This window comes from Erythrolamprus reginae, chromosome 7, assembly GCF_031021105.1.
Source record: "Erythrolamprus reginae isolate rEryReg1 chromosome 7, rEryReg1.hap1, whole genome shotgun sequence".
Lineage (NCBI taxonomy): Eukaryota > Metazoa > Chordata > Lepidosauria > Squamata > Dipsadidae > Erythrolamprus > Erythrolamprus reginae.
In genome coordinates, this window is record NC_091956.1 from 84835523 (window position 1) to 84863417 (window position 27895).

Genomic DNA, 27895 nt, shown 5'->3' on the forward strand with positions numbered 1-27895 from the left:
CTATCTATCTATCTATCTATCTATCTATCTATCTATCTATCTATCTATTTATTGGATTTGTATGCCGCCCCTCTCCGTAGACTCGGGGCGGCTAACAACAGTGACAAACAGAATGTAAAGAATCCAATACTAAAACAGCTAAAAACCCTTGTTATAAAATTAATAATATCTTCCTAGGCTGCCTTTAGAGGTTAAGTTTGTATATAGCCTATTTTTCAGAGTACAAGATGCACCTTAGTTTGGAAAAATAGGGAGAAAATAGGGAGAAAAATCTACCTACCAGATATTCATCTGCCTAGCGTCCTTCGGAACCGCCTTCTGCCGCACGAATCCCAGCGACCGATAACGTCCCACAGAGTTGGCCTTCTCCGGGTCCCGACGACTAAACAATGTCATCTGGCGGGCCCCAGGGGAAGAGCCTTCTCTGTGGCGGCCCCGACCCTCTGGAATCAGCTCCCTCTGGAGATTAGAACTGCCTCCACCCTCCTTGCCTTTTGAAAACTTGTTAAAACCCACCTCTGCCGTCAGGCATGGGGGAAATGAGACATCTCCCCTGGCCTATATACCATTAATTAATTAATTAATTCATTCATTCATTCATTCGTTCATTCATTCATTTATTTATTTATTTATTAGATTTGTATGCCGCCCCTCTCCGTAGACTTGGGGCGGCTCCCAACACAATAAAAACAGTTCCTGATAAATCTAATAATTTACAATTTAAAACTTAAAAGTTAAAAAAACCCATTTTTTAAGCAGACATACCTACAAACATACCATACATAAATTATATAGGCCCGGGGGAGATATCTCAGTTCCCCCATGCCTGACGACAAAGGTGGGTTTTAAGGAGTTTGCAAAAGGCAAGGAGGGTAGGGGCAGTTCTAATCTCTGGGGGGAGCTGGTTCCAGAGGGTCGGGGCTGCCACAGAGAAGGCTCTTCCCCTGGGGCCCGCCAACTGACATTGTTTAGTTGACAGGACCCGGAGAAGGCCCACTCTGTGGGACCTAATCGGTCGCTGGGATTCGTGCAGCAGAAGGCGGTCCCGGAGATATTCTGTATCACAGGAGCCTTTGTTGCCTGAGCTTTTGAAAAATATGTACTTTAAAAAAAAAAAAAAACAGTTATGTAACATCATTCATGGTGCCAGCATCCCACAATGGAATAAAGAATGGGATTGATGGCATAGGAGGGCGGAGAGAAATGTACTCAAAATTTAAAGTGAGTCAGTTTGGAAAAACTAATGCAATGACAGCCGAAAGCACGAAGAGGGAGAAGACTTCATTTAAATTGTTTTGGATCATGAGATGATTAGTTATTAACTGGCATGGACGGCAGCTTCTCTAAGTGGGCAAGAGAACCCATAAATTTATAAAGAAGGGCACATGTTCCTCTCATCCTTAGCTTCTGTATCTATCTATCTATCTATCTATCTATCTATCTATCTATCTATCTATCTATCTATCTATCTAATCATGTGCATCTATCTATCTATCTATCTAATCATGTGCATCTATCTATCTATCTATCTATCTGTCTAATCATGTGCATCTATCTATCTATCTATCTATCTATCTATCTGTCTAATCATGTGCATCTATCTATCTATCTATCTATCTATCTATCTATCTATCTATCTGTCTGTCTAATCATGTGCATCTATCTATCTATCTATCTATCTTGCCACTGCAACCTTTTCCCAAGTTTGAATTCATTCTCAGTCCTCGTTGCCAACTTGTTCCCAACTCCCAAACCCCCCAAATCCCTTATGTAAATCGGATGCAGAATTTGTGTAGCGTCTCATGTGTGATTGTGCTGCAGAATTACATTGGTTTGATGTTTTTAAACATTGTTGACATGTTCAGTCAACAACCTGTAATTGAATTCTTTTATCACGTAGTCGAGACAATGAAGAAGATGTTATGGGTTGTTTTCCAAATTGAGAAGATGAAAGAGTTGCTAATAAACCGAGGACAAAGAAAGCAGTTACTGTATTTTTCAGAGTACAAGATGCACCTCTAACTAACTAACTAACTAACTAACTAACTAACTAACTAACTAACTAACTAACTAACTAACTAACTAACTAGCTAATCAACCAGGTAGGTAGGTAGGTAGATAGATAGATAGGACGGTCTTGGTATATTCGGGTTTCTTCCCGTGTAGGATTTGGAAATTTCTGGCGACGTTTCGACAAGGTCCCACTCGTCATCTGAAGCCTGAAGATGACAAGTGAGACCTTGTCGAAACGTCGCCAGAAATTTCCAAATCCTACACGGGAAGAAACCCGAATATACCAAGACCGGCATACCTGTACCCGTGAAAATCTACGAAAACATAGATAGATAGATAGATAGATAGATAGATAGATAGATAGATAGATAGATAGATAGATAGATAGATAGATAGATAGATAGATTATTGATTGATAGAAAGATAGATAGATAGATGATTGATAGAAAGATAGATAGATGATTGATTGATAGAAAGATAGATAATAGATATATAGATAGATGATTGATTGATTGATGGATGGATGGATGGATGGATGGATTGATAGAAAGATAGATAGATAGATAGATAGATGATAGATAGATAGATGATAGATAGATAGATAGATAGATAGATAGATAGATAGATAGATAGATAGATAGATAGATAGGTCGCTTGATAGCAATAGTCAACAATATGGTTGGCAAATAATGTCTTTTATGTGTGCATATATCGAACACCGTTGAAACTCAATGTTTTATATGTTCTAAGCTGATTTGTCTGTCTATGTTTTTTCATTTCGCTTTCTTTTTCTTTGTATGTTTTGTTTGTTTTGACTGTTTTTATATGTAGACATTTAATAAAGATTATTATTTTAAATAAAAAATAAAAAATAAATAAACCCAAAGCAAACAAAACCATATTGTTCCTTGGCCTTTTGATCCAGTGCTCTGGATTTCGCACAATTGGAACCTGATCTTTGGGATTCCATGAAAAAAGAATCTTAAATGGAGTTGAGAAAATAATTGTTTAACCTCCAAATCTTAGCATTCAGGTGAAAGAAAAAACTAGAAAAATAAAGGAAAATCTTTCCTTTAAAAGATTTCTGTGATATTTAATACCCTGTCATTTTTAGATCTCACGGGTTTTTTTTATAATGGATAGATGACTTGGGGTGGGGTGGGGTGGGGAAACTGCAGATAAGTTTTCAGTGCTTGATCTGGTTTTGATTAGATGGAAAATTCCTCCCTTTCATTCTTTTTTCAATAAAACCTGAGACTGTCTTGTGCAATAAAGAAAAGTAAATGTCCAAATTCTATCTTAAAATATTGCCACGTAGAGCAAATTCCAAGATTGGAGAGATAAAAGTTTGCTCAGTGTAACAAATTTGGCACACACAAAAAAGGTGGCTTACATTTTTAAGAACTTAACATGCTTTAATGCAGTGTTTCCCAACCTTGGCCACTTGAAGATATGTGGACAAAATTGAACGGGTCCAAAGACGGGCTACAAGAATGGTGGAAGGTCTTAAGCATAAAACGTATCAGGAAAGACTTAATGGACTCAATCTGTATAGTCTGGAGGACAGAAGGAAAAGGGGGAACATGATCGAAACATTTAAATATGTTAAAGGGTTAAATAAGGTTCAGGAGGAAAGTGTTTTTAATAGGAAAGTGAACACAAGAACAAGGGGACACAATCTGAAGTTAGTTGGGGGAAAGATCAAAAGCAACGTGAGAAAATATTATTTTACTGAAAGAGTAGTAGATCCTTGGAACAAACTTCCAGCAGACGTGGTTGGTCAATCCACAGTAACTGAATTTAAACATGCCTGGGATAAACATATATCCATCCTAAGATAAAATACAGGAAATAGTATAAGGGCAGACTAGATGGACCATGAGGTCTTTTTCTGCCATCAGACTTCTATGTTTCTAGCCTGTGAAGTCTGCGTTGGTCTCGTTGGGTTGCAGGATATTTGCTGTTCCATTTTTAAGCCGAGCTGGAGCAGTGCTGAAAATGCCAGAATTAAAAGCCTCTGCTAAGTTCTGCCAGTGCAAAGACCCGCCTATCTAACCGCGGCTGCTCGGGAGGAAGGGGGGGGGAAAGGGGAGAGAAAGGACAGGCTGTCGGTGTGAGGGTCACGTCTGTTTCCTCAGGCCTCTCTCTCGCTCCCTCCTTCCCGCCAGTGAATGAGAGCAACGTGCCTGACGTGATGTCACTTGGCTTGTGGCAAAGGCCCCGCCTGACTCCGAAAGCCTCCCCCTTCGCGTGGGAAGCGTGTGGGACGCTCTCCTCCTTTGGTCAAAAGCGGCCCAGAGCTTTGGACCCCAAGGAGGCAGGATTGGAGGGGGTGGTGGTGGAGGAAATTTCCATTTTAGTTTAGTTTTAGTTTTATTAGATTTGTATGCCGCCTCTCTCCGAAGACTCGGCTCACAACAACAGCAATACAATATACAAAGTGCAAATCCAATATAAGTTAAAAACAATTTAAAACCCATAAATATTAAAAAAGCGATCATTACTGCACAATCACACCATTCTCATATATTACAGTCAGAAAAAAGGTGGTGCTGGGGGGACGAGATAGTTATTCCCCCCATGCCTGGCGACATAGCTAGGTCTTCAACATCTTGTGGAAGGCGGGAAGAGCAGGGGCAATTCGAATTTCCGGGGGGAGTTGATTCCAGAGGGCCGGGGCCGTCACAGAGAAGGCTCTTCCCCTGGGTCCCGCCAAACGGCAATGTTTAGTCGACGGGACCCGGAGAAGGCCAACTCTCTGGGACCTAATTGGCCGCTGAGATTCGTGCGGCAGAAGGCGGTCCTGGAGGTATTCTGGTCCGATGCCATGTAGGGCTTTATAGGTCATAACCAACACTTTTTCTGCCCTCTTTCACGTGTAAATCTCCTGCCCTCTTTCACTTGAATCAAATGATCTCCAGGAGGGCAGGAGATTTACACACACACATACCCCATAGGTGCCACTGATATTGAACGGGCTTGATATTAAGAAAGAAGTGTAAAGCTAAAGTAGCTGGCATACAAGATTATTATTATTGTTGTTGTTGTTGTTATTATTAATTAGATTTGTATGCCGCCCCTCTCCGAAGACTCGGAGCGGCTCAAAACATCAATACATCATCATCATCATCATCATCATCATCATTATTATTATTATTATTTATTAGATTTGTATGCCGCCCCTCTCCGTAGAGCTTAATATTAAGCTTATATCTGTTGTGTGCTCTTGTGTTGTTGTGGTTGAAGCTGAAGTAGTGTTTGACAGGCAGGACATTGCAGCATATGATCTTGTGGGCAATACTTAGATCACGTTTGAGGCATCTTAGTTCTAAGCTTTCTAGACCCAGGATTGTAAGTCACAGAAGTTTGATTTACTTGGAGTGATGTTGTGTTGTTTAAGCGTTCCCTTTATTCTTTTCGAGCACTGTATGTCCTCTGTCCTATAGTCTCTCCTATATCTTATTTGTTTGTTTGTTTGTTTGTTTATTTTGTCCAATACACAGAGGTTTTAGTGGGTATATATCTATATACACATAGTAAAATACATGATGAAGGTTATAGAGGAGATACTCATAGTAAAATATATCTAAGAAATAATAGAAAAGAAGATATAGGAATAGAACATATCAATGAAAGAATAGAAGAAGAGATATAGGAATAGAAGAAAGGAATAGGAGATATAGGAGAGCAATAGGACAGGGGACGGAAGGCACTCTAGGGCACTTCTATCCATCATCTATCTATTATATCTCTTTTATCTCTTATATTTTCTGCTATTCTCTCTAGTTATATTTTACTTCTCTTCTATACTCTTTTTGATACATTCTACTCGTATATATCCTCTATAACCTTCATTGTGTATTATTGTGTATTGGACAAAACAAACAAACAAAGAAAATAAATAAATAAATACTTGGAACGTTGCCTCCGATTTTAATTTGCTACGGCTCCGCCTGGCCTCTCCAAAACCCAAAGTTTCCAGTTACTCGGGGAGGGGAGCGGAGCGCTGGAACCGGCGGCCCCGGCTTTGGAGGCAGCTGTGGGAGGGCCCGAGGGGTGTGTGCGTGCGTGTGTGTGTGTAGATCGCGAGGATCTCCGCGGCGGAGTAAAAGAGGAGGAAGCTTTCCTTGCCAGGCGGATCCCTGGCCGCGCGCGCTCCTGCGTAAAAGTCAACCGGCGGCGGTGCCTTTGCCCAAGGCGGGCGCGCTGGAAACTTGGCAGCCGATCTCCGGAGCGGGAAGGCGAAGGCAGCTTGGTTGTCTTTATTTTTTTGCAAAGTGAAGCCGAGAGGTTGGCTGGTGCCTTGCGGGCGAAGGGGACCGTTTGCGCGGGCTGTGGTGGAGGAGAAACCCCTGTGCGCTTTTGCAAGAAGAGGCGCCAAGCTCTCTCTTTTCCGGCATGGCTTTGGAGATCGTCTCTCTGCAAAGGTAAAGTAATAATAATAATAATAATAATAATAATAATAATAATAATAATAATAATAATAATAATAATAATAATAATAATAATTCGCCTTGACTTTTTATTTATTTATTTATTTTATTTGTTTGTTTGTTTTGTCCAATACACAATGATACACAATGATACACAATGAGGGTTATAGAACCTTGGCCACTTGAAGATATTTGGACTTCAAATCCCAGAATTCCCCAGCCAGCAAATGCTGGCTGGAGACTTCTATGAGTTGAGGTCCAGATATCTTTAAGTGGCCAAGGTTGGGAAACAATGTTATAGAATAGAATAGAATAGAATTTTATTGGCCAAGTGTGATTGGACACACAAGGAATTTGTCTTGGTGCATATGCTCTCAACGTACATAAAATAAAATATAGCATTTGTCAAAAATCATGTGGTACAACACTTAATGATAGAGGATTATAGAGGATATAATCAGATAGAATGTATGAAAGGGGGAATGGAGGAGAAAATATAGCTATGAGAGAATAGCAGAAAAAGATACAGGTATAGAAGAGAAGATATAGGAGAGACAATAGGACAGGGGACGGTAGGCGCTCTGGTGTACTTATGTACGCCCCTTACTGACCTCTTAGGAACTTGGTGAGGTCAACCGTGGATAGTCTAAGGGTAAAGTGTTGGGGGTTAGGGGATGACACTACATAGTCTGGGGTAGTGAATTCCACGCTTGGACAACTGGATTACTAAAGTCGTGTTTTTTACAGTCAAGTTTGGAGCACTTAATATTAAGCTTGTATCTGTTGTGGGCTCTTGTGTTGTCGTGGTTGAAGCTGAAGTAGTCTTTGACAGGCAGGACGTTGCAGCATATGATCTTGTGGGCAATACTTAGATCTAAGCTTCCTAGACCCAGGATTATAAGTCTAGAAACTTGGGGGGTTTCTGTCTCTTTTGAAGGAGTGTGTGGATGCACCAAGCTGCCTTCGAAATATACTGCTCAAAAAATTAAAGGGAAAACTCAAATAACACATCCCAGGTGTGAATGAATGAAATATTCTCATTGAATCCTTTGTTCTGTACAAAGTTGAATGTGCTGACAACATGTGAAATTGATTGTCAATCAGTGTTGCTTCTTAAGATTTCACAGGAGTTTGATTTACTTGGAGTTATATTGTGTTGTTTAAGTGTTCCCTTTATTATTATTTTTTGAGCAGTGTATCTACTGACCCCCTTGCATCCTGGACATAAACTGCTTCAACTCCTACCCTCTAGAATAGAATAGAATTTTATTGGCCAAGTGTGATTGGACACACGAGGAATTTGTCTTGGTGCAGATGCTCTCAATGGACATAAAAGAAAACCAATCATGTGGTACAACACTTAATGGTTGCCATAGGGGTCAAATAAGCAATGAAGAAGGAAGCCGCTATAGAGCACTGCACACCAACACAACTAGACACAAGAACAGTTTTTCCCCGAACGCCATCACTCTACTACACAAATAATTCCCGCAACACTGTCAAACTATTTAGTAAGTCTGCGCTACTATTACTACTATTTGATTTCACAAGAGTTTGGTTTACTTGGAGTTATATTGTGTTGTTGAAGTCTAGCCCTTTATTATTATTATTTTTTGAGCAGTGTATTTTCCCCTGAGTAAAAGCCTCTGCTACTGATTTCCAACACCACCCTCTCCTTATATTTAGCAGAAAATGAAACCGTTCTGGGTTTGGAACAAAAACAGAAAAAGGTCCCGAACGAAGGTGCATTTTTCAAGAGGCAACTTGTCTTTTTGGTGTGTTTTTTTTCCTTGGAACACGTTTCGCTTCTCAGGCAATTGGCTTTTCCTATTAATAAATATAAATGGTGTTTTACAGAATAAGAATAGAATAGAATAGAATAACGAGAGTTGGAAGGGACCCCGAAGGTCTTCTAGTGACAGTGATTTTCAACCTTTTTTGAGCCATGGCACATTTTTTACATTTACAAAACCCTGGGGCACATTGAGTTTGGGGGGGGGGCGGCTAAAAAAAGTTTGGACAAAAACTTTTTCTCTCTCTTCCTCCCTTTCGCTCTATTTCTCTCTCCCTCTTTCTCTCCCTTCATTTTTCTCTCTCTCTCCATCCCTCTTTCTCTCTTCCTTCCTTCCTCTCTTTTTTGCTCTCTTTCTCCCTCCCTCTATGTCTTTCTCCCACCTTCCCTCCCTCTCTTTCTCTCTCTTTCTTTCTCTCTCTCTCTTGCTCTCTTTTGCTTTCTTTCTCTTGTTCTCTCTCTCTCTTGCTTTCTTTCTTTCTCTCTCTCTTGCTTTCTCTCTCTCTCTCTCTCTTGCTTTCTTTCTTTTTCTCTTGTTTTCTCTTTCTCTCGCTCTCTCTTTCTTTCTCTCTTTCTCTCTCTCTCTTTCTTTCTCTCTTGCTTTCTTTCTCTCTCCCTCTCTCTCTTTCTTTCTCTCTCTCTTGTTTTCTTTCTCTCTTAGCTTCGCGGCACACCTGACCATGTCTCATGGCACACTAGTGTGCCGCGGCACATTGGTTGAAAAACACTGTTCTAGTCCAACCCCTTGCTCAGGCATGGAGACCCTACTATTCCAGACAAGTCACTGTCCAATTTCTCCGCAAAAGCCTCTATTGACGGAGCTCTCACAACTTCTGAAAGCAAGCCCTTCTTCCACGGGTTAATTGTTCTCACTGTCAGGAAAATTCACCTTAATTCTAGGTTACTATAGGTAGAACTCGTGCGTGCTTGTGCAAACCTAAATACAGAGTTTTATGCACGGGAAAGAAAAACAGTTTTTACAAGGAGCAAAGAAATGAAAAATTTTCTCCTTTTTTGCTGCTTTTTCCCACAAAGACGCCTATAGCTAGAACTTTTCTCCTTCCGGGTGAGATACAGTTAGAAATAAATTATCTTTTAATGAAGCAGTGTTCAGTACACATGTCCAAGAGTGAAGTGCAATTTATTATGATGTAACATTATACTACAAGCAGAGTAGGGGGCTAGGGACAAGTGTTTGCTCTATGAAATATTACTCTGTTGATCTTTCTTGCCAACCTCAGTTGCCTTGAGGTTATTTGTGATTATTTAACTCAGGACATAGCTTTTTTTCCCCCCTACTTGAAGCTGAAAGTAAAAGTTTGTACAAAATAGAATATGGTGTAATAAGCTATATAAAAAGATAGTTTATAGGTGTGTAAACACATTAATAATTGCTTAACCTGTTAGCCTGGCTGAATTTCCATGCATATTTATTATAACATGTTCTTTTACCACATTTGAATGGGACACATAAAGATTGTAATCTGAAGAAAGAAAATGATGTAATATTAATATTGCTTCTTACATAATTTTTTTGGAGCTTTTAAATGTTGCGGTAAAAAAAAAACATTAAAAATTGCCTGTGTACCTTTCCTTTAGAGCAGTACGAAAAATTCAGGGATTGACCAACAAACACATTGTTTTGCAATTATATTCTCCAAAAACCTTCGTTTTGACTGTATTAATCTGATTGGTTGGATTTTTTTAAATGAATAGCATTGATTTGTGCAAAACATATCTTTTTAATTGCTTGACAATCCTGACCAATGTAGAAAAAGTGCCTGTCTATCAGCCTTCAGTTGAAAACTTATTTGAAAATATATGAAATGTGTTAATATTTCTATTCTGTGCTGAAAAATCTTCATTTACTTTTTTTTTTTGGAAGTGAAATGTTTGGCTTAGAGGTCAGCGTGGGAGTGTGCTCAAGAAAGTCTTCTGTTTTGCTTCTCTTCAAACTCTTAATTAACTTTTAGTTTATTATTAACTCCTATTAACTTTGGTATTTACTATATTTGAGCTGAGGAACAGTATATGGTGCAAAATTATTCAGATTTCTATCAGAAACTGATAGCTCTTCCAAATTTATCTGAATTCTCACAAACTATCTGCCCTGTCCCCAAACTTGGCGACTTTAAATTTTGTGGGCTTCAACTCCCATAATTCTCTAGCCAACTAAACTCCAGGATGGAAGGGTGTGTATAAGCGCACTAGTGTGCCTACCATCCCTGTCCTTGTATCCTGTCTTTATACTTTGTTATGTTAATACAAACTATAATTCTATACTTGTTTGAGAAAATATAATAAATAAGAACAAAATAAATAAATTTATTAAAGTTTGTTGCAAAAATCAAAACCAGAAGCACACACAGATGACTGATTCAGCTGCATTCAGTAACTTATTCATAAACAGATTGACATAATTAACTCTCCTGCTAATGCTAATACAATACGAGTTAGTTTCATTTCAGTAGAGAGGACAGAGTGACAATGCAGAGTGGACTGAGCCACGCCCAGCCTTAAGCTTAAGTTTCCGTTTCGATTCTCTGCACAGACTTAGAAGTGTTTAACTCCCATTGGCTGACTTGGTTGCTAGGCCTATTCATTGGCTAACTTTGTTAACATGGGTTTCCCAGTTCATGAACATCTTAACAGAATTCTGGGAGTTGAAGTCCACAAGCCTTAAAAGTGGCCATGTTTGAAGACCTCTGCTGTAGGTTATGCCATCCCTGCCCCCATTGGTGCTTCTCGATGTTGAAGACCACAGCTGAAGCTTTTTGATCTCTGCAGTGGAGGAATCTATGACCTAGCGCAGTGACGGCAAACTTTTTTTCCCTTGGGTGCCGAACTAGAGTGTGCACACCCTATTGCACATGCTTGAGTGCCCACACCCATAATTCAGTGCCAGGGAGGGCAAAAACAGCTCCTCCCCCCGCCCAGGCGCTCTGGAGGCCATAGGTTCGCCATCACTGACCTAGTGGCAGGGATTTAGCAGCTTTAAAAACTATTTAGCAGCTTTAAAAACTATGAACATCAACTCCCAGAATTCCTCTGGTGAAGCATGGACCTCAATTCCTTCAGCATGGCTGGCTGAGGAATTCTGGGAGTTGAAGTCCACACTCCTAAAGTTTGGAGACTTCTGTCCTGGTGCTAGAAATATTTCAGGACATCGGTTAAAATTCACTTAATGAAAAAATCTGTCCCACAGGAAACTAATATTCAGGGTTGATTTTTTTCTGATTTAATCTTTTCCTTGACAGATTCCAGCAGCTAATATGTTTCCCCCCAAAATAATACCGGTCCCCATAATAAGGCCAATTCAAGCTTTTCAGCGCATTCGCTGATATAAGACACCCCCCCAAATAAGGCCCCCACAACTACAGTGGCACCTCATCATACGAACTTAATTGGTTCCAGGAGGAGGTTCGTAAGGTGAAAGGTTCGTAAGATGAATCAATGTTTCCCATAGGAATCAATGTAAAAGCAAATAATGCGTGCAAATCCTTCAGGAAAATCCCAAACTTTAGAAGGGAGGCGAACAGAGGGCAGGGAGGAGCAGCTAAGGGGGGCGGGTGGAAGAAGCAAGGCTAGGCTAAAGGGTGAGTGGGAAGGAAGAAAGGCAAGGGGGGCGCCCCTCCCTTTTCTTTCTTCAAAAGACACCGTTTCAGTGCCTTTGCAAGCACGTTGTTCTCTGCAAAGTCTTTCCTCCCCCAAGCTGCCCCTCCCTCCTCCCTTTTCTTTCTTCAAAAGACACCCTTTCAGTGCCTTTGCAAGCACATTGTTATCCGCAAAATCTTTCCTCCAAGCTACCCCTCCCTTTTCTTTCTTCAAAAGACACCCTTTCAGTGCCTTTGCAAGCACGTTGTTCTCTGCAAAAACTTTCCTCCCCCAAGCTGCCCCTCCCTCCTCCCTTTTCTTTCTTCAAAAGACACCCTTTCAGTGCCTTTGCAAGCACGTTGTTCTCTGCAAAATGTTTCCTACTCCAAGCAGCCCCTCCCTTTTCTTTCTTCAAAAAAGGGGGGGGAAAGAAACCCCTTCATCCCAGCAGCAGCTGCTTGGGTTCGTAAGGTGAAAATAGTTCGGAAGAAGAGGCAAAAAAATCTTAAACACCGGGTTCGTATCTTGAAAAGTTTGTTAGAACAGGCGTTCGTAAGATGAGGTACCACTGTACTTTCAGGGCAAAGGGGGGGGGGGATATGCCCGGAGTCATTCATTTTGTGCTGGACACTCTTTTGGCCGCGAAAGCGAGAGGAAGGTGCACGGACACCTTGTGGGACTAGCTCAGCTCCTACGGCAATTTTAAACATGCTCCTGCATGCGAGGAAGAAGAAGCAAGCATTGATCCCTCCCGCGCCGTCTCCTCGCAGGCTGGAGCACATTTAAAAACGCAGCCCGGGGAGCCAAGCCAGTACCGTCGGGTGTGCACATACCCTCCTCTCGCTTGCTCTTTCATCTGGCCAAAAGAATCCCTGGCAACGGAAAGAGTGGCTCCGGGCCACGAGAGTCAGAGCAAGTGTGAGGCGGGCGTGCACACACCCTGTGGGACTGGCTTAGCTCCTTTGCGCTGCCTCTGGCAACGTATGGAAACGTATGCACCTACAAAGGTGCAGGAGCAAAATCGCGCTGGTCCCGCTAGCACTCACGAGCCGCCGCGGCGAGCCCAATTTAGCGTTCTGGCTAGCAGCCCGCCCCGTTTGTGGAGCAGGACTCTGCAAGGCTTGTGCTGTTGCGTGCATGAAACGGCATGTGCTGTATGTTGAAGCTCGCAACAGCCCTGCAGTTTGTGCATGCAGTGACACAACAAGTCCTGCTCCACGAGGCGGTGGCGACAGGCCAGCCGCTCAGCCCGCGCCAAGAACAGGGAGTGGAGGCGGCAGCAATGGGACATCCAGTCCCACGCTCATCGCCAAAATAATAACCTCCCCAAGGCCATATTTGGGGTTCAAAAAAAAATTAAGGCCCTGTCTTATTTTCAGGGAAACACAATAAGTAGATAAAATGATGTGTGTTGTGCCAGGGAATTCTTTTGTACAACAGAAAATTTAATCACCCTGTTTGCAGATTGAAATATTGCCTTCCTGAAATCCTCTAGAGGTTTATCGTTTATCTTAAGGAACTGATGAGTAAAGGAGTAAGTTGTTATGACAAAACAGGCCCAGCAAGAGTTCAACATAAGGTTTCTTCTCCTCAGGAAAATATTCTCACTCTTATCAAACTTGGTTAGAACACGGAACTCATGATGGTAAACATAGCATAATTGCTTTTATAATGCTAACAGATTACTGTGTAGGAAAGGGAATGTTTGTTGTCATAATTATTAGTTAGGTCCAACAGTTAATCATTCATTGATACAATACAATCCTAATATCATGTGTCGGTATCAAGTATCAAGATTTTTATCACGCCTTTATTACTTTATAAGTAACTCGGGAGAGTGAACATACACAACACTCCTTCCTTGTCCTTCTGTTTACCCCACAATCACAGGCTGGTGAGATGGATTACACTTTCGCCAGACCCATCCTCGAACACAGCTCATCTGTTTGGAACCCATACCACTTTTCTTTATTATTATGTCAGTACAACACAGCCAACGGGATCACTATGCTGGATTTCGTATTTCATCACCAGTCGGGCGCTTCCCAGGCACCTAGGGACTGCGTGATATAGCGGTGAATCATGTCTGCCGATCCCAGTAAAGCGGCCTTTTGCAATTGACCAATGGAGATTTTGTCAATTCTGATGGTTTTCAAATGTCCCCTGAGATCCTTTGGTCCCTGCGCCCAGCATGCCAAGGACCACTGGGACCACTTTCACAGGCTTATGCCAGAGTCGTTGCAGCTCGATTTTTAGATCTTCGTATTTCACTAATTTCTCTAGTTGCTTCTCCTCAATTCTGCTGTCCCCTGGGATTGTGATGTCGATGATCCATACTTTCTTTTTCTCCATGATCACAATGTCTGGTGTGTTATGCTTCAGAATTCGGTCAGTCTGAAGTCGGGGTATTATTATTATTATTATTTATGTCAGTACAACACAGCAAACGAGATCCCTATGCTGGATTCCGTATCTCATCACCAGTCAGGCGCTTCCCAAGCACCTAGGACTGCGTGATGTAGCGGCGAATTATGTGTGCCGATCCCAGTAAAGTGGCCTTTTGCAATTGACAGATGGAGATGTTGTCAATTCCGATGGTTTTCAAATGTCCACTGAGATCCTTTGGTACTGCGCCCAGCGTGCCAAGGACCACTGGGACCACTTTCACGGGCTTATGCCAGAGTTGTTGCAGCTCGATTTTTAGATCTTTGTTTGTTTTGTTCCTGTAGCTCATTTGTCGATGGCTGCCCAGGTTCCACAGCAGCCACCGCGGTCCTCTTTATCCTGGGCGACGACCAAGCCAGTATGGACTTCTTTTTGTTTTGTCTCTCCATTAGTTTAAATGGGTTAGGTACGTTTAGTCTGGCTCCTCTGCTTTGACCACTCGGCAAGGTTAGACCTACCAGTAGGTTACACTACCACCGGCACAGCTCTCAGCTTCATTATTATTATTATTATTATTATTATTATTATTATTATTAATTAGATTTGTATGCCGCCCCTTTCCGTGGACTCGGGGCGGCTAACAACAATAATAAGACAATATAAACAAATCTAATATTTAAGTTAATTTTTAAAACCCCAATTTAAGAAACCAATCATACATACAGACATACCATGCATAAATTTTATAAGGCAAGGGGGAAGGGAAAGTCTCAGTTCCCCCATGAGGTGGGTTTTAAGGAGCTTACGAAAGGCAAGGAGGGTGGGGGCAACTCTGATATCTGGGGGGAGTTGGTTCCAGAGGGTCAGGGTTGCCACAGAGAAGGCTCTTACCCTGGGTCCCGCCAAACGGCATTGTTTAGTCGACGGGACCTGGAGAAGGCCAACTCTGTGGGACCTAACTGGTCGCTGGGATTCGTGCGGCAGAAGGCGGTCCCTGAGATATTCTGGTCCGATGCCATAAAGGGCTTTTCTGACGTTAACACTCTCGAAAATGTCCAAAGATACTTCACCAGAAGAGCCCTTCACTCCTCTACCCGAAACAGAATTCCCTACGAGACTAGATTTAAAATCCTGGGTCTAGAAATCTTAGAACCGTCTCTCCAACAGCCAATAGGCACGATTGAATCCGGAACCTTTCACCCCTACATAGGAGTCATTTGGAGCGGAGTCGCCCAGAGCGTCCAATAGCATTCTTCTAGCATGTGTTAGCAAACCCACAAACATGATGAAACAGCCTACGTGACCGAGTTGTATTTTTTACGGCCATCTGCAAATAATTAAGTTAGAACACAAGATAATCTAAATAGCTGCAGGACCATTTTACACTATATTGGTCACGGAGTTGATTTTTTTTTTTACTGGTGACCAATTACACTGATATGTAATCTCCCATCAATTTCTTTAATGGCCCTTCTCTTGGAAAAGTGGTATATACACACAGAGAGTGCAGGAAATTGGTCTTCTGGTATCATTACAGTCACTTGTTTTTAACCAGGATTGCAGATTGATTATTTATATCTGTTTCTTGCAGATAAGCCCAATAAGAAATACTTTGAACTTCATTGATTTCACAAAAGTTTGGGGTTATATTCTGGGTTTAACAGTTCCTGAAACCTTTTTAAAAGAAGATGCAAACACCAACAGATTAATTTTAACAAAGAGAAAAAGAAGTAAAACAAAGAAAAAGTAAAAATAAAAAGTTTGAATCCATACTATCGGGAGGAGTGAGATTGTTTTGTTTTGTTTGGGAAAAAAAGCTTGGCTTTTTGGCTGAAATAGTTATAGCCATAGGTGGTTGGCATTCAACCAAGTTTTTAGGAATAGTTCTATGGCAGCTATTTGTGGCTTGCTTGGTAACCACCTAACTCCCGCCCTCTTATGCAACATGGGGTTTGTTATGTATGAACATGCTACTGTTGAATTCAAAGGAAGGGCGCAGCTTGGCTGAAAGACAACATCCGTCATTCCTTCCTTTAAACCCCCCACCCCCTTTTTTTGTCTTACCCATCCAGGGAGGTTGGACAAACTGCAAATAATAAACAGATGTGTCTTTTTCCAAGTTTTCTTTTTTAAAGTAATTTTTATTGAATTTTATACATAAAAAAGTACAAACACAACATATAAACAAACATCAACACGAATTCAAATCCAAATATTTTTCAAGTAAGTTAACATCCAACTTTTTCCTTCTTTTCCGTATACTATAAGATTATATACATATATTCTAATATCATACACATTTTCATTATAAATCAGTTCTCCTTTTTCTTATCCATTTGTCAATGTCCAGATATCATAATAGTCTGAATCTTTTAGAAACATAGAAGATTGACGGCAGAAAAAGACCTCGTGGTCCATCTAGTCTGCCCTTATACTATTTCCTGTATTTTATCTTAGGATGGATATGTGTTTATCCCAGGAATACTTAAATTCAGTTCCTGTGGATTTATCTACCACGTCTGCTGGAAGTTTGTTCCAAGGATCTACTACTCTTTCAGTAAAATAATATTTTCTCATGTTGCTTCTGATCTTTCCCCCAACTAACCTCAGATTGTGTCCCCTTGTTCTTGTGTTCACTTTCCTATTAAAAACACTTCCCTCCTGGACCTTATTTAACCCTTGAACATATTTAGATGTTTCGATCATGTCCCCCCTTTCCCTTCTGTCATCCAGACTATACAGGTTGAGTTCATGAAGTTTGATGTTTAAGACCTTTTTTTGTCATTTATTGCCATAGTTAACCCATCCATTTCTGCAGTCATATACTTTCTTAATTATTTCTCTGTCTTCCAGTGTTCTTGGATGGTTCCATTTTTGTGCATACATAATTCTTGTTGCTGTCACAATATGTAACAGCAGATACTTTATGTTTCTGCTCACCCATTTTGAGACTCAGAAATCACTACCCCTAAATCCTTCTCTTCTAAAGTTTTTGCTGGCAGTTCTGTGTTAGCAAAAACTTCAGAAGAGAAGGATTTAGGGATAGTGATTTCTGACCGTCTCCAAATGGGTGAGCAGTGCGGTCGGGCAGTAGGAAAAGCAAGTAGGATGCTTGGCTGCATAGCTAGAGGTATAACAAGCAGGAAGAGGGAGATTGTGATCCCCTTATATAGAGTGCTGGTGAGACCCCATTTGGAGTACTGTGTTCAGTTCTGGAGACCTCACCTACAAAAAGATGTTGACAAAATTGAACGGGTCCAAAGACGGGCGACAAGAACGGTGGAAGGTCTTAAGCATAAAACGTATCAGGAAAGACTTCATGAACTCAATCTGTATAGTCTGGAGGACAGAAGGAAAAGGGGGGACATGATCGAAACATTTAAATATGTTAAAGGGTTAAATAAGGTTCAGGAGGGAAGTGTTTTTAATAGGAAAGTGAACACAAGAACAAGGGGACACAATCTGAAGTTAGTTGGGGCAAAGATCAAAAGCAACGTGAGAAAATATTATTTTACTGAAAGAGTAGTAGATCCTTGGAACAAACTTCCAGCAGACGTGGTTGGTCAATCCACAGTCACTGAATTTAAACATGCCTGGGATAAACATATATCCCCCCTAAGATAAAATACAGGAAATAGTATAAGGGCAGGCTAGATGGACCATGAGGTCTTTTTCTGCAGTCAGTCTTCTGTTTCTATGTTTCTATGTAATTTTTCTTTATAATTCCTAGCAGGAATAATTCCGGCGTGAATTCAATATTAGTTACTGTTATTTCCTGTAGCCAACTATGAAGATTTCTCCAATATTATTATTATTATTTATTAGATTTGTATGCCGCCCCTCTCTGTAGACTTTCCTTGCTTTTTCCAGGTTTTCTACTACAGTTCTCCTCTGGGTTGTAATTCTTTAAGAAAGGAAACAGTAGAAGTTGATTAAGAGGATCCATCTCTCCAGGAAAGGAACAGAAGCTGTGTAACACTCACCATGTAAACACATTAGGAGCATCATCTTGTGATTTATTTATTTTTAAAAGAGAGAGTTGATTTCAGGTCTCCCATAAATAAAGCATTTATCTTAATTAGAATGCTTTTTATGACCTTTTAGATAACTTGGAGTTTACTTATCCAGTAACTAATGGTTAAACTGCATGACCTTCTAATTCCAATATTATCTTGGAAACAGGATTAGCAAATACTTATTTATTTATTCATTTGTCCAACACACAAATACATAGGAAGAAAAATAGACATGTGGTAATATATATAAGGGTAAAGTGAACTTAGAGAAGAAGATATATGAAAGAAAGAAAATATATATGATAAGTGAGAGAAAGGAGAGACAATTGGACAGGGGACGAAAGGCACACCAGTGCACTTATGCACGCCCCTTACTGGCCTCTTAGGAACCTGGAGAGGTCAATCATGGAGAGTCTAAGGGAGAAGTGTTGGGGGTTAGGGGTTGACACAATTGAGTCCGGCAATGAGTTCCACACTTCGATAACTCGATTGTTGAAGTCATATTTTTTATAGTCAAGTTTGGAGCGGTTCGTATTAAGTTTGAATCTGTTGCGTGCTCTTGTGTTGTTGCGGTTGAAGCTGAAGTAGTCATTGACTGGTAAGACATTGCAGCATATGATCTTGTGGGCAATACTCAAATCGTGTTTTAGGCGTCGTAGTTCTAGGCTTTCTAGGCCCAGGATTGTCGGTCTATTTTCGTAGGGTCTTCTGTTTTGAGTGGAGGAGTGAAGGGCTCTTCTGGTGAAATAACTTTGGACATTTTCAAGGGTGTTGATGTCTGAGTTGTGGTATGGGTTCCAGACAGATGAGCAGTAGTCTAGGATGGGTCTGGCAAAAGTTTTGTAAGCTCTTGTGAGTAGTGTGAGATTGCCTGAGCAGAAGCTGCGTATGATCAGGTTAACAACTCTAGAAGCCTTTTTGGCGATATTGTTGCAGTGGACTTTGGCACTTAGGTCATTCGATGTTAGTATTCCAAGGTCTTTTACTGATTTTTTTTTAAAAAAAGCGAGAGTTGATTTCAGGTCTCCCATAAATAAAGCATTTATCTTAATTAGAATGCTTTTTATGACCTTTTAGATAACTTGGAGTCTGCTTATCCAGTAACTAATGGTTAAACTGCATGACCTTCTAATTCCAATATTATCTTGGAAACAGGATTAGCAAATACTGTACAAGTAAATATGCAAAGTGTAAGTTTTTTGGGAGAAAGTCGTAAACATAGTGTTATGTCATTTTTGTACCCCTAGCATGGTTTGTGTCTGTCTGCAGACTTTTGAATATACCTCTGATATTAAGAGTCTAAAGTCCAGACGTCCACTGTTGTTGCTTGCCAATTGTTCACCAATTCCCAGAACCGCCTTGGAAAATGAGACGCAACCTCAGCTAACAATGTCATTATTATTTTTTTATTTATTTACTCTATTTTTGGTATCTTTTACCTCCCTAAAAGAGGCTGAAAAGTTCGGTTCTTTTCTCTTTCATTGTTACTCTCTGTATATAAATTTAATAAATAAAAAATAACCAGGCCAAATTGCCCATGAGTGGCCAGTGTGTTAGGCAGTCCTAATTTCTAGGGGGAGCTGGTTCCAGAGGGTCGGGGCCGCCACAGAGAAGGCTCTTCCCCTGGGTCCCGCCAGCCGACACTGTTTAGTCGACGGGACCCGGAGAAGGTCAACTCTGTGGGACCTAACCGGCCGCTGGGATTTGTGCGGCAGAAGGTGATCTCGCAGATATCCTGGTTCAGTACCATGAAGGGCTTTATAGGTCATAACCAACACTTTGAATTGTGACTGGAAACTGATCGGCAAACAATGCAGACTGCGGAGTGTTGGTGTGACATGGGCATATTTGGGAAAGCCTTCTCGCAGCTGCATTCTGCACGATCTGAAGTTTCCGAACACTCTTCAAAGGTAGCCCCATGTAGAGAGCGTTACAGTAGTCGAACCTCGAGGTGATGAGGGCATGAGTGACTGTGAGTAATGACTCCCGGTCCAAGTACGGCCGCAACTAGTGCACCAGGCAAACCTGGGCAAACGCCCCCCTCGCCATAGCTAAGATAAAATACAGGAAATAGTATAAGGGCAGACTTGATGGAACATGAGGTCTTTTTCTGCCGTCAATCTTCTATGTTTATAAAAGCCCAGGCATAATAATAATAATGATGATGTGTTTGCAAAAAGGAGGTTTTACAAAAATGCTTGGCCAAGGTATCCAATTGATAAGGCGGAATGTAAGATCAACAAAACAAAGTTTGCCTTCAGATTAAGCTAAAATCAACACGCTCGCTTTTAACCTGATGTGCAAACAGGCAGTGCAGGTCAAGCCTGCAGGGAAAAACAGCATAGCACCTGACACCTTAAGACCTGAGAAAATAGTTTGGGTTTTGGGGAACAGATGATAAAAACATAGAAACATAGAAGTCTGACGGCAGAAAAAGACCTCATGGTCCATCTAGTCTGCCCTTATACTATTTTCTGTATTATATCTTAGCATGGATATATATTTATCCCAGGCATGTTTAAATTCAGTTACTGTGGATTTATCTACCACGTCTGCTGGAAGTTTGTTCCAAGGATCTACTACTCTTTCAGTAAAATAATATTTTCTCATGTTGCTTTTGATCTTTCCCCCGACTAACTTCAGATTGTGTCCCCTTGTTCTTGTGTTCACTTCCCTATTAAAAACACTTCCCTCCTGAACCTTATTTAACCCTTTAACATATTTAAATGTTTCGATCATGTCCCCCCTTTTCCTTCTGTCCTCCAGACTCTACAGATTGAGTCCATTAAGTCTTTCCTGATACGTTTTATGCTTAAGACCTTCCACCATTCTTGTAGCCCGTCTTTGGACCTGTTCAATTTTGTCAATATCTTTTTGTAGGTGAGGTCTCCAGAACTGAACACAGTATTATTCCAAACGTGGTCTCACCAGCACTCTATATAGCGGGATCATAATCTCCCTCTTCCTGCTTGTTATACCTCTAGCTATGCAGCCAAGCATCCCATGATATTTAGAAATGGCTTATATGTGCAGCAGCATGAATGACCTGTGCTGCTCTTCAGCTTGTTAGGAGCACATCTTAGTTTTAAATGTTTTGTCTTGAGAATCAGTGCAAATAAGAGGAAGCAGGGCAATCTGTCAATCAAATGATTGCACAACATATTTGTTTATCTGGGGAAAAACAAGAATTATAGCTGATGTGCCCATTCTGCGTGTAGACATTTGGACAGTTCGTGTCCTCTTATCAGTAGTGTTTTTGTTTGTTTATTTTCTCTTGTGTTCCTAGAAATAAGTTAAAAAACTGATCTGGGGTATTTTAATCTAAGGTCAAAGTAGAAAGAATTAAATATAGCACAGCAACCAAAAACAATCGATTGTCAGTTCCCAAATATTTAATCAGGATGTCATAGTCCGTAAAGTCTTTTTAAATTTTCTTGCAACTCTACAAATATGTGAATCTAGTATCAGATCCCTTTTTAAACCTTGGTCTTTGAACTTTGGGCCCTCAGAAGACTATAGAATATTCACCCTTATAGTTAAGTCAATATTTAACTGTTCCAAAAGCTCTCACACCATCTTGGTGTGTTGTGTGTATGTTTTTTAAATTATGGGTTTTTAGTTCTTTAAATATTAGATTTGTATTCTACATTGTTTTCTATTGCTGCTGTGAATCGCCCCGAGTCTACGGAGAGGGGCGGCATACAAATTTAATTAATTAATAATAATAATAATAATAATAATAATAATAATAATAATAATTTCTTGGAAGAGATGAATAGAAATTTTATATATATATATATATAACGGTCTTATATGTCACATTTTTTTTCCTGAATTTGAAAATTAAGGGAGACTAGGATAGATCTATTTCGGCCTTATTTTGGCCTCATCAGCTAGCCATACCCACTGGGACTTGAACCTGCAACCTTTGCCTTGTAAGGCAGAGAATTATCCTCTAGGCTACAGTATCCAATCCCTTCAGCTCTGCACCAGGGAAGGGTTACATATTTTTGTGTCGAACATATATATATATATAAAGGAATGAATTTATATAAGTATTAAACTCTTTGAGATAAATTATGAATGATGTGATATATAAGAAATGTATTACTATACCTATGATGGATTGTAAGCGGTTGAAAGCACAACAAAATTGTAAATTAAGTGAATAACCAAAACCAATTTTCTTATATCACCGTCCGTATTAGCCGTCAAATTAATTTACCATAAGATGTGTTTGATGGATATGTACAAAATGATTAATCAATAGATTGGCTTGGCTTTGTTTTGTTTTATTTGTCTGTGTTCTTTTTCTTTCTTTTTCTTCCTTTATTATGTATGTTACATTCTGTGTTTTTCAATGTATTTTTTATGTTTTGTTTTTAATGTAAATAATTCAATAAAAATATTTTTTTTAAAAATAGAAATCGAATTAAGAAATAAAATAAATAAATAAAATCTCTCTTTAGAAGTGGTTTTAGTTACTGGAGCAGAGATAAAAGAAAAATCATACCTGAAGGCAAGTCAGCAGCTCAATAATAGCATTTTAATCTCAGTGGGTTTCTTCGTGGGGTAGTATTTGTAATTTTCCTTGCAATGAAATTGCAGTTTTTAAGAGAGAGGTTGATGGAGGAAAGTTACCCGTATACAGTGACCCTGAACTGGAATAAACCATAACACAGCAATCATAAACAAATCTAATCATAAAATGCCAGGGTTAAAGTTTCATTTCTTTCCGATTGAAGCTAAAAATTCAAGAGCTGTTTCCAAGTAGAAACAAAGTTAGACAAAAATATTCTTTTTTAATCCAAACAGTTGCTTTTTCTATCAGTGCCAGTTCTATTAATTTGAGCACCCGTTCTTCCATTGCAGGTATTTGTAATGCCACCTTAAAAGAACACAATTTAATGTTTAATTTGCTCCTCTCTCTTAACAAGAGGTTGGCTTTAATATCACAAATCAGCACGCCCATCATCTTTGGGCTCTCCTCCTTCCTTCTGACCTGGTTGGTGTTGTCCCAATTAGCTTGCAAAAAAAAGAAATAGAAGTGAACATGGTAATAACAAAGATAACAAAGATATTTTGTTTTCTTTTTAGTTCCCAAGAGGATGAAAGACCTTTATCACCATTCTATCTAAGGTATTTATATATATATTTTTAATTTATATTGTTTGGAGGCTTGATTCGTAAGAAAAGAATGCAGAAGACAATTACTAGCCACTTGCAAAGATTTTGCCCAAAAACATTTCCTTCCTAGACAATGACTTAAGATAATCTATAGATCTGCAACAGATATCCACCCAAAACATGCAAACTGATTTTGCCCTGCTATAAGCCATTGTTGTTTCTTCTTCTTCTTCCTCTTCTTCCTCTTCTTCCTATTATTATTATTATTATTATTATTATTATTATTATTATTATTATTATTATTATCAATTACACTTGTATGCTGCCCCTCTCCGGAGAACCGGGGCGGCTCACAACAGTGATAAAAACAATACATGGTAACAAATCTAATAATTAAAATCTTAAGATTGCTAGAAATCTAGATTGCTAGGAAGAATAAGTTTGGCAGAAAAATATAATGGAGGATAGCCAGTGTTGATAGTGTAGGGTTTCCTGCCTAAGCAGGGGGGTTGGACTAGGAGACCTCCAAGGTCCCTTCCAACTGTATTGTTGTTATTATTATTATTCACCCCTTTTTATGTTTTTGTGATGAGAAGTGGATGTTCACCCAGCCTTTGCCTTTATAGCCTCATTTCAAAAATTAAAACAGAATGGCTTGGGTATTTATAATGGGTTTTAATTGTTTTTAGTATTGGATTATTGTTATACGCTGTCTTATTATTGCTGTTAGCCGCCCCGAGTAAGTAAGTTGGTTGGTTAGTTAGTTAGTTAGTTAGTTAGTTAGTTAATTTTTGGTGCCAATGTTTAGAGCAGCTGTTCTGGCTTGCAAAAAACCAGCTGACCAATAGATGGCAGCAAAGAGCAAATTGCTTTCCCTGTCACCTGGTGGTCTTGTAGACGTTTGCAGCCGAGATAACCACAGTGTTTATTTTAAATAAACAGACAGCTGTTTATTTTCCTTTGCCCCCCCCCTCCCTTATTGTTTTATGAACTTCCTGACGCCCCAATTCAACTCAGTGTAGACTTATTTGTGTGATATAACAACAGAGCAATGAATGTAAACATATGAAGGATGTGGGCTGTAACTTATGCAAGTACACACAGTACAGTGATTGAGAGCAGACAGTTATGTAACGTGCTGGGTGGATACAGTAGAGACTTGTCCGGATTCCAAGGACCTCACAATGCCTCCAGCTTGCCAATTAGCGGGAACATTGTGTATATATTTCCCCCCTTTTCCTTGTAAAATCTGTGCTGCGAATGTTGCAGGGTTTTTGAAGAGCACGGGAGCTTGAAAGCATTCCTGCTGTTATCCCCACCCAAACAGGGATGAGTAAACAACCCTGCATCACATTAAGTACAGTACGGCTGCAAATTTGGTTCATTTCGAATTTCTTTTAGGTTTGCTTGTCGTTTTCTCTGTCCTTGTTGAGATGGTATAGATCTCACAGAAAAGAACCTTTCGGCTAAGGGGAAGGTTTGGTAGGGAAGGTTTGCCTATTTGCCGATGACTCTAAAGTGTGCAATAGGGTTGATATTCCTGGAGGCGTCTGTAATATGGCAAATGATTTAGCTTTACTAGATAAGTGGTCAAAGCAATGGAAACTGCAGTTTAATGTTTCCAAATGTACAATAATGCACTTGGGGAAAAGGAATCCTCAATCTGAGTATTGCATTGGCAGTTCTGTGTTAGCAAAAACTTCAGAAGAGAAGGATTTAGGGGTAGTGATTTCTGACAGTCTCAAAATGGGTGAACAGTGCAGTCGGGCGGTAGGGAAAGCGAGTAGAATGCTTGGCTGCATAGCTAGAGGTATAACAAGCAGGAAGAGGAAGATTGTGATCCCCTTATATAGAGCGCTGGGGAGACCACATTTGGAATACTGTGTTCAGTTCTGGAGACCTCACCTCCAAAAGGGGTCCAAAGACGGGCTACAAGGAGGGTGGAAGGTCTTAAGCATAAAACGTATCAGGAAAGACTTCATGAACTCAATCTGTAGAGTCTGGAGGACAGAAGGAAAAGGGGGGACATGATTGAAACATTTAAATACGTTAAAGGGTTAAATAAGGTTCAGGAGGGAAGTGTTTTTAATAGGAAAGTTAACAAAAGAATAAGGGGACACAATCTGAAGTTAGTTGGGGGAAAGATCAAAGGCAACATGAGAAAATATTATTTGACTGAAAGAGTAGTAGATCCTTGGAACAAACTTCCAGCAGACGTGGTTGGTAAATCCACAGTAACTGAACTGAAACATGCCTGGGATAAACATATATCCATTGTAGGACAAAATACAGGAAATAGTATAAGGGCAGACTAGATGGACCATGAGGTCTTTCTCTGCAGTCAATCTTCTATGTTTCTATGTTTCTAATTATCGAGCCAGATTTAAGTGATTTCGGCTGTATCTATTTTTCACAAATCTGCAGATTTTTCCTCTCCTGGGTTCATGCCTTCGTCTTCCTGCCAAGTGCTCAACCTTACCATACCTGGTTATTTAGGGAATTAAACCTGATTGAAACCTTCTTCTTCTTGATTGATTGATTGATTGATTGATTGATTGATTGATTGATTGGATTTGTATGCCGCCCCTCTCCGTAGACTCTGGGCGGCTAACAACAGTAATAAAAACAGCATATAAACAATCCAATATTAAAACAGTTAAAAACCCATTAATATAAAAAACAAACATACATACAGACATACCATGCATAAAATTGTAAAGGCTTAGTGGGAAAGAATATCTCAGTTCCCCCATGCCTGATGGCAGAGGTGGGTTTTAAGAAGCTTACGAAAGGCAAGGAGGGTGGGGGCAATTCTGATCTCTGGGGGGAGTTGGTTCCAGAGGGCCGGGGCCGCCACAGAGAAGGCTCTTCCCCTGGGTCCCGCCAAACGACATTGTTTAGTCGACGGGACCCAGAGAAGGCCAACTCTGTGGGACCTAACTTGCCGCTGGGATTTGTGCGGCAGAAGGCGGTCCCGGAGATATTCTGGTCCGATGCCATAAAGGGCTTTATAGGTCATAACCAACACTTTGAATTGTGACCGGAAACTGATCGGCAACCAATGCAGACTGCGAAGTGTTGGTGTGACATGGGCATACCTAGGTAAGCCCATGACTGCTCTCGCAGCTGCATTCTGCACGATCTGAAGTTTCCGAACACTTTTCAACCATATGCCATGTATGTTTCTCTGAGGCCGCACTGAAAGGTTTATTTACTTGTTATGCAATTTAAACCGCACCCTTCGACTCTAGCAAGGACTCTGTGGAAATGTCTCCTTCGAATATCTTTACCATGTAGAAGGATCCAAAAGAAGAAGAAAAAATGGGTGAAAAATAACGATCTGTTGTCGGTCTCTGTTCTGTCGGGCTCTCTGGTAGACTCCTCCCAAAAATTCACAGGTACAAATTTCAGACACACACACGTTTGAAAATTCAAAACAATGTTCTTTATAAAGAAAATTCACTTAAACCAAGCCCTCTTTTGGTATAGCAAAGAGCCCTCGACTCCAAACAAACTGGTAATTGGTACAAGTCCCTTATCAGTTCTGTGATACTTAGCTTGCAGCTGAGAGGCAATTCACAGTCCTTCTTCTTTCACAAAGTGACACACACTTTGCTCTGGTTTAGTTTCAAAGCAGGGAAAACTCAGCACACAAAAGGTCAAAGTCAGTAAAGCAGTCACGAAACACAACGATCAGATAATCCTCCACAATGGCCAAACCCACAGGCTGCTCTTTATAGCAGCCTCACTAATGACCACAGCCCCACCCAACCACAGATGGCCTCATTTTCTTTGATAATAATCTCTCAGTTGTTGTTGCCTATGCATCGCTCTCCGCATGCGTGGCTGTATCTTTAACTCTTGTTCTGAATCCAAGGAGGAGCTAGATAATTGTCTCCTTCTGAGCTGTCTGCCCCACTCTTCTCCTCCCTGTCACTCATGTCTTCTTGGTTAGGGGAGACTTCATCAGCAGATTCCACTGGGGGCAAATCAGGCCTGCAGCATGTGGATGTCTCCCCCACATCCACAGTCCTCGGGGCAGGAGCTGGGCCAGAGCTAACCACAACAGTCTCTCAATACATTATTATTTCCCCTTTTCAGGTTGAGTCTTGTTTCTTGTCTTGCTTTTTATATATTTCCTATTTTAAACGCAATCCATCTTGAGACTCTATCAGAAAGATAATATGTCAATTACATAAGACATTTTTTGCTGGAAACAAACAGGTTATTTTGAAATAACGCTTGTTAAGATATTTAAATTTAGCAGTTGGAGCAGAGGGGTTGTGCAATGTGCCAGAACACACAGTTATGATTGATTGGTTGACTGCTGGCTCCTGCATGAGGCAGTCTGCGCTGTGATTGGTTGCTCTGGGTGTGGAGGAGGGAGTTTCCCTTTCTTTTTCCCGCCTTTTTTCTTCTGTGTCCTGTATGCTCTGTGATTTACCTCAGGGATGTCAAACGGGCGGTCACACGCAGGCCACGCCCACCCCAGCTTTGTGAAGGAGAAATCGTGGTGAAATGTCATGTGGCGCTGC

At 40.5% G+C, this 27895-nt stretch overlaps 1 protein-coding gene across 4 annotated transcripts in view; it reads left to right on the top strand.

Moving 5' to 3' along the window:
* The window catches only part of FAM13A (family with sequence similarity 13 member A), a 127552-nt gene that overhangs the window by 41916 nt on the left and 57741 nt on the right, over positions 1-27895 (top strand). For 3 of the 4 annotated variants that reach the window (XM_070758049.1, XM_070758048.1, XM_070758047.1), the window contains exon 8: positions 23331-23372. In XM_070758049.1, coding sequence (XP_070614150.1) covers positions 23331-23372 — 42 coding nt within the window. Of the gene's footprint in view, positions 1-6001; positions 6441-23330; positions 23373-27895 lie in introns of those variants that run through there. The other variant, XM_070758050.1, reaches the window with a different exon arrangement.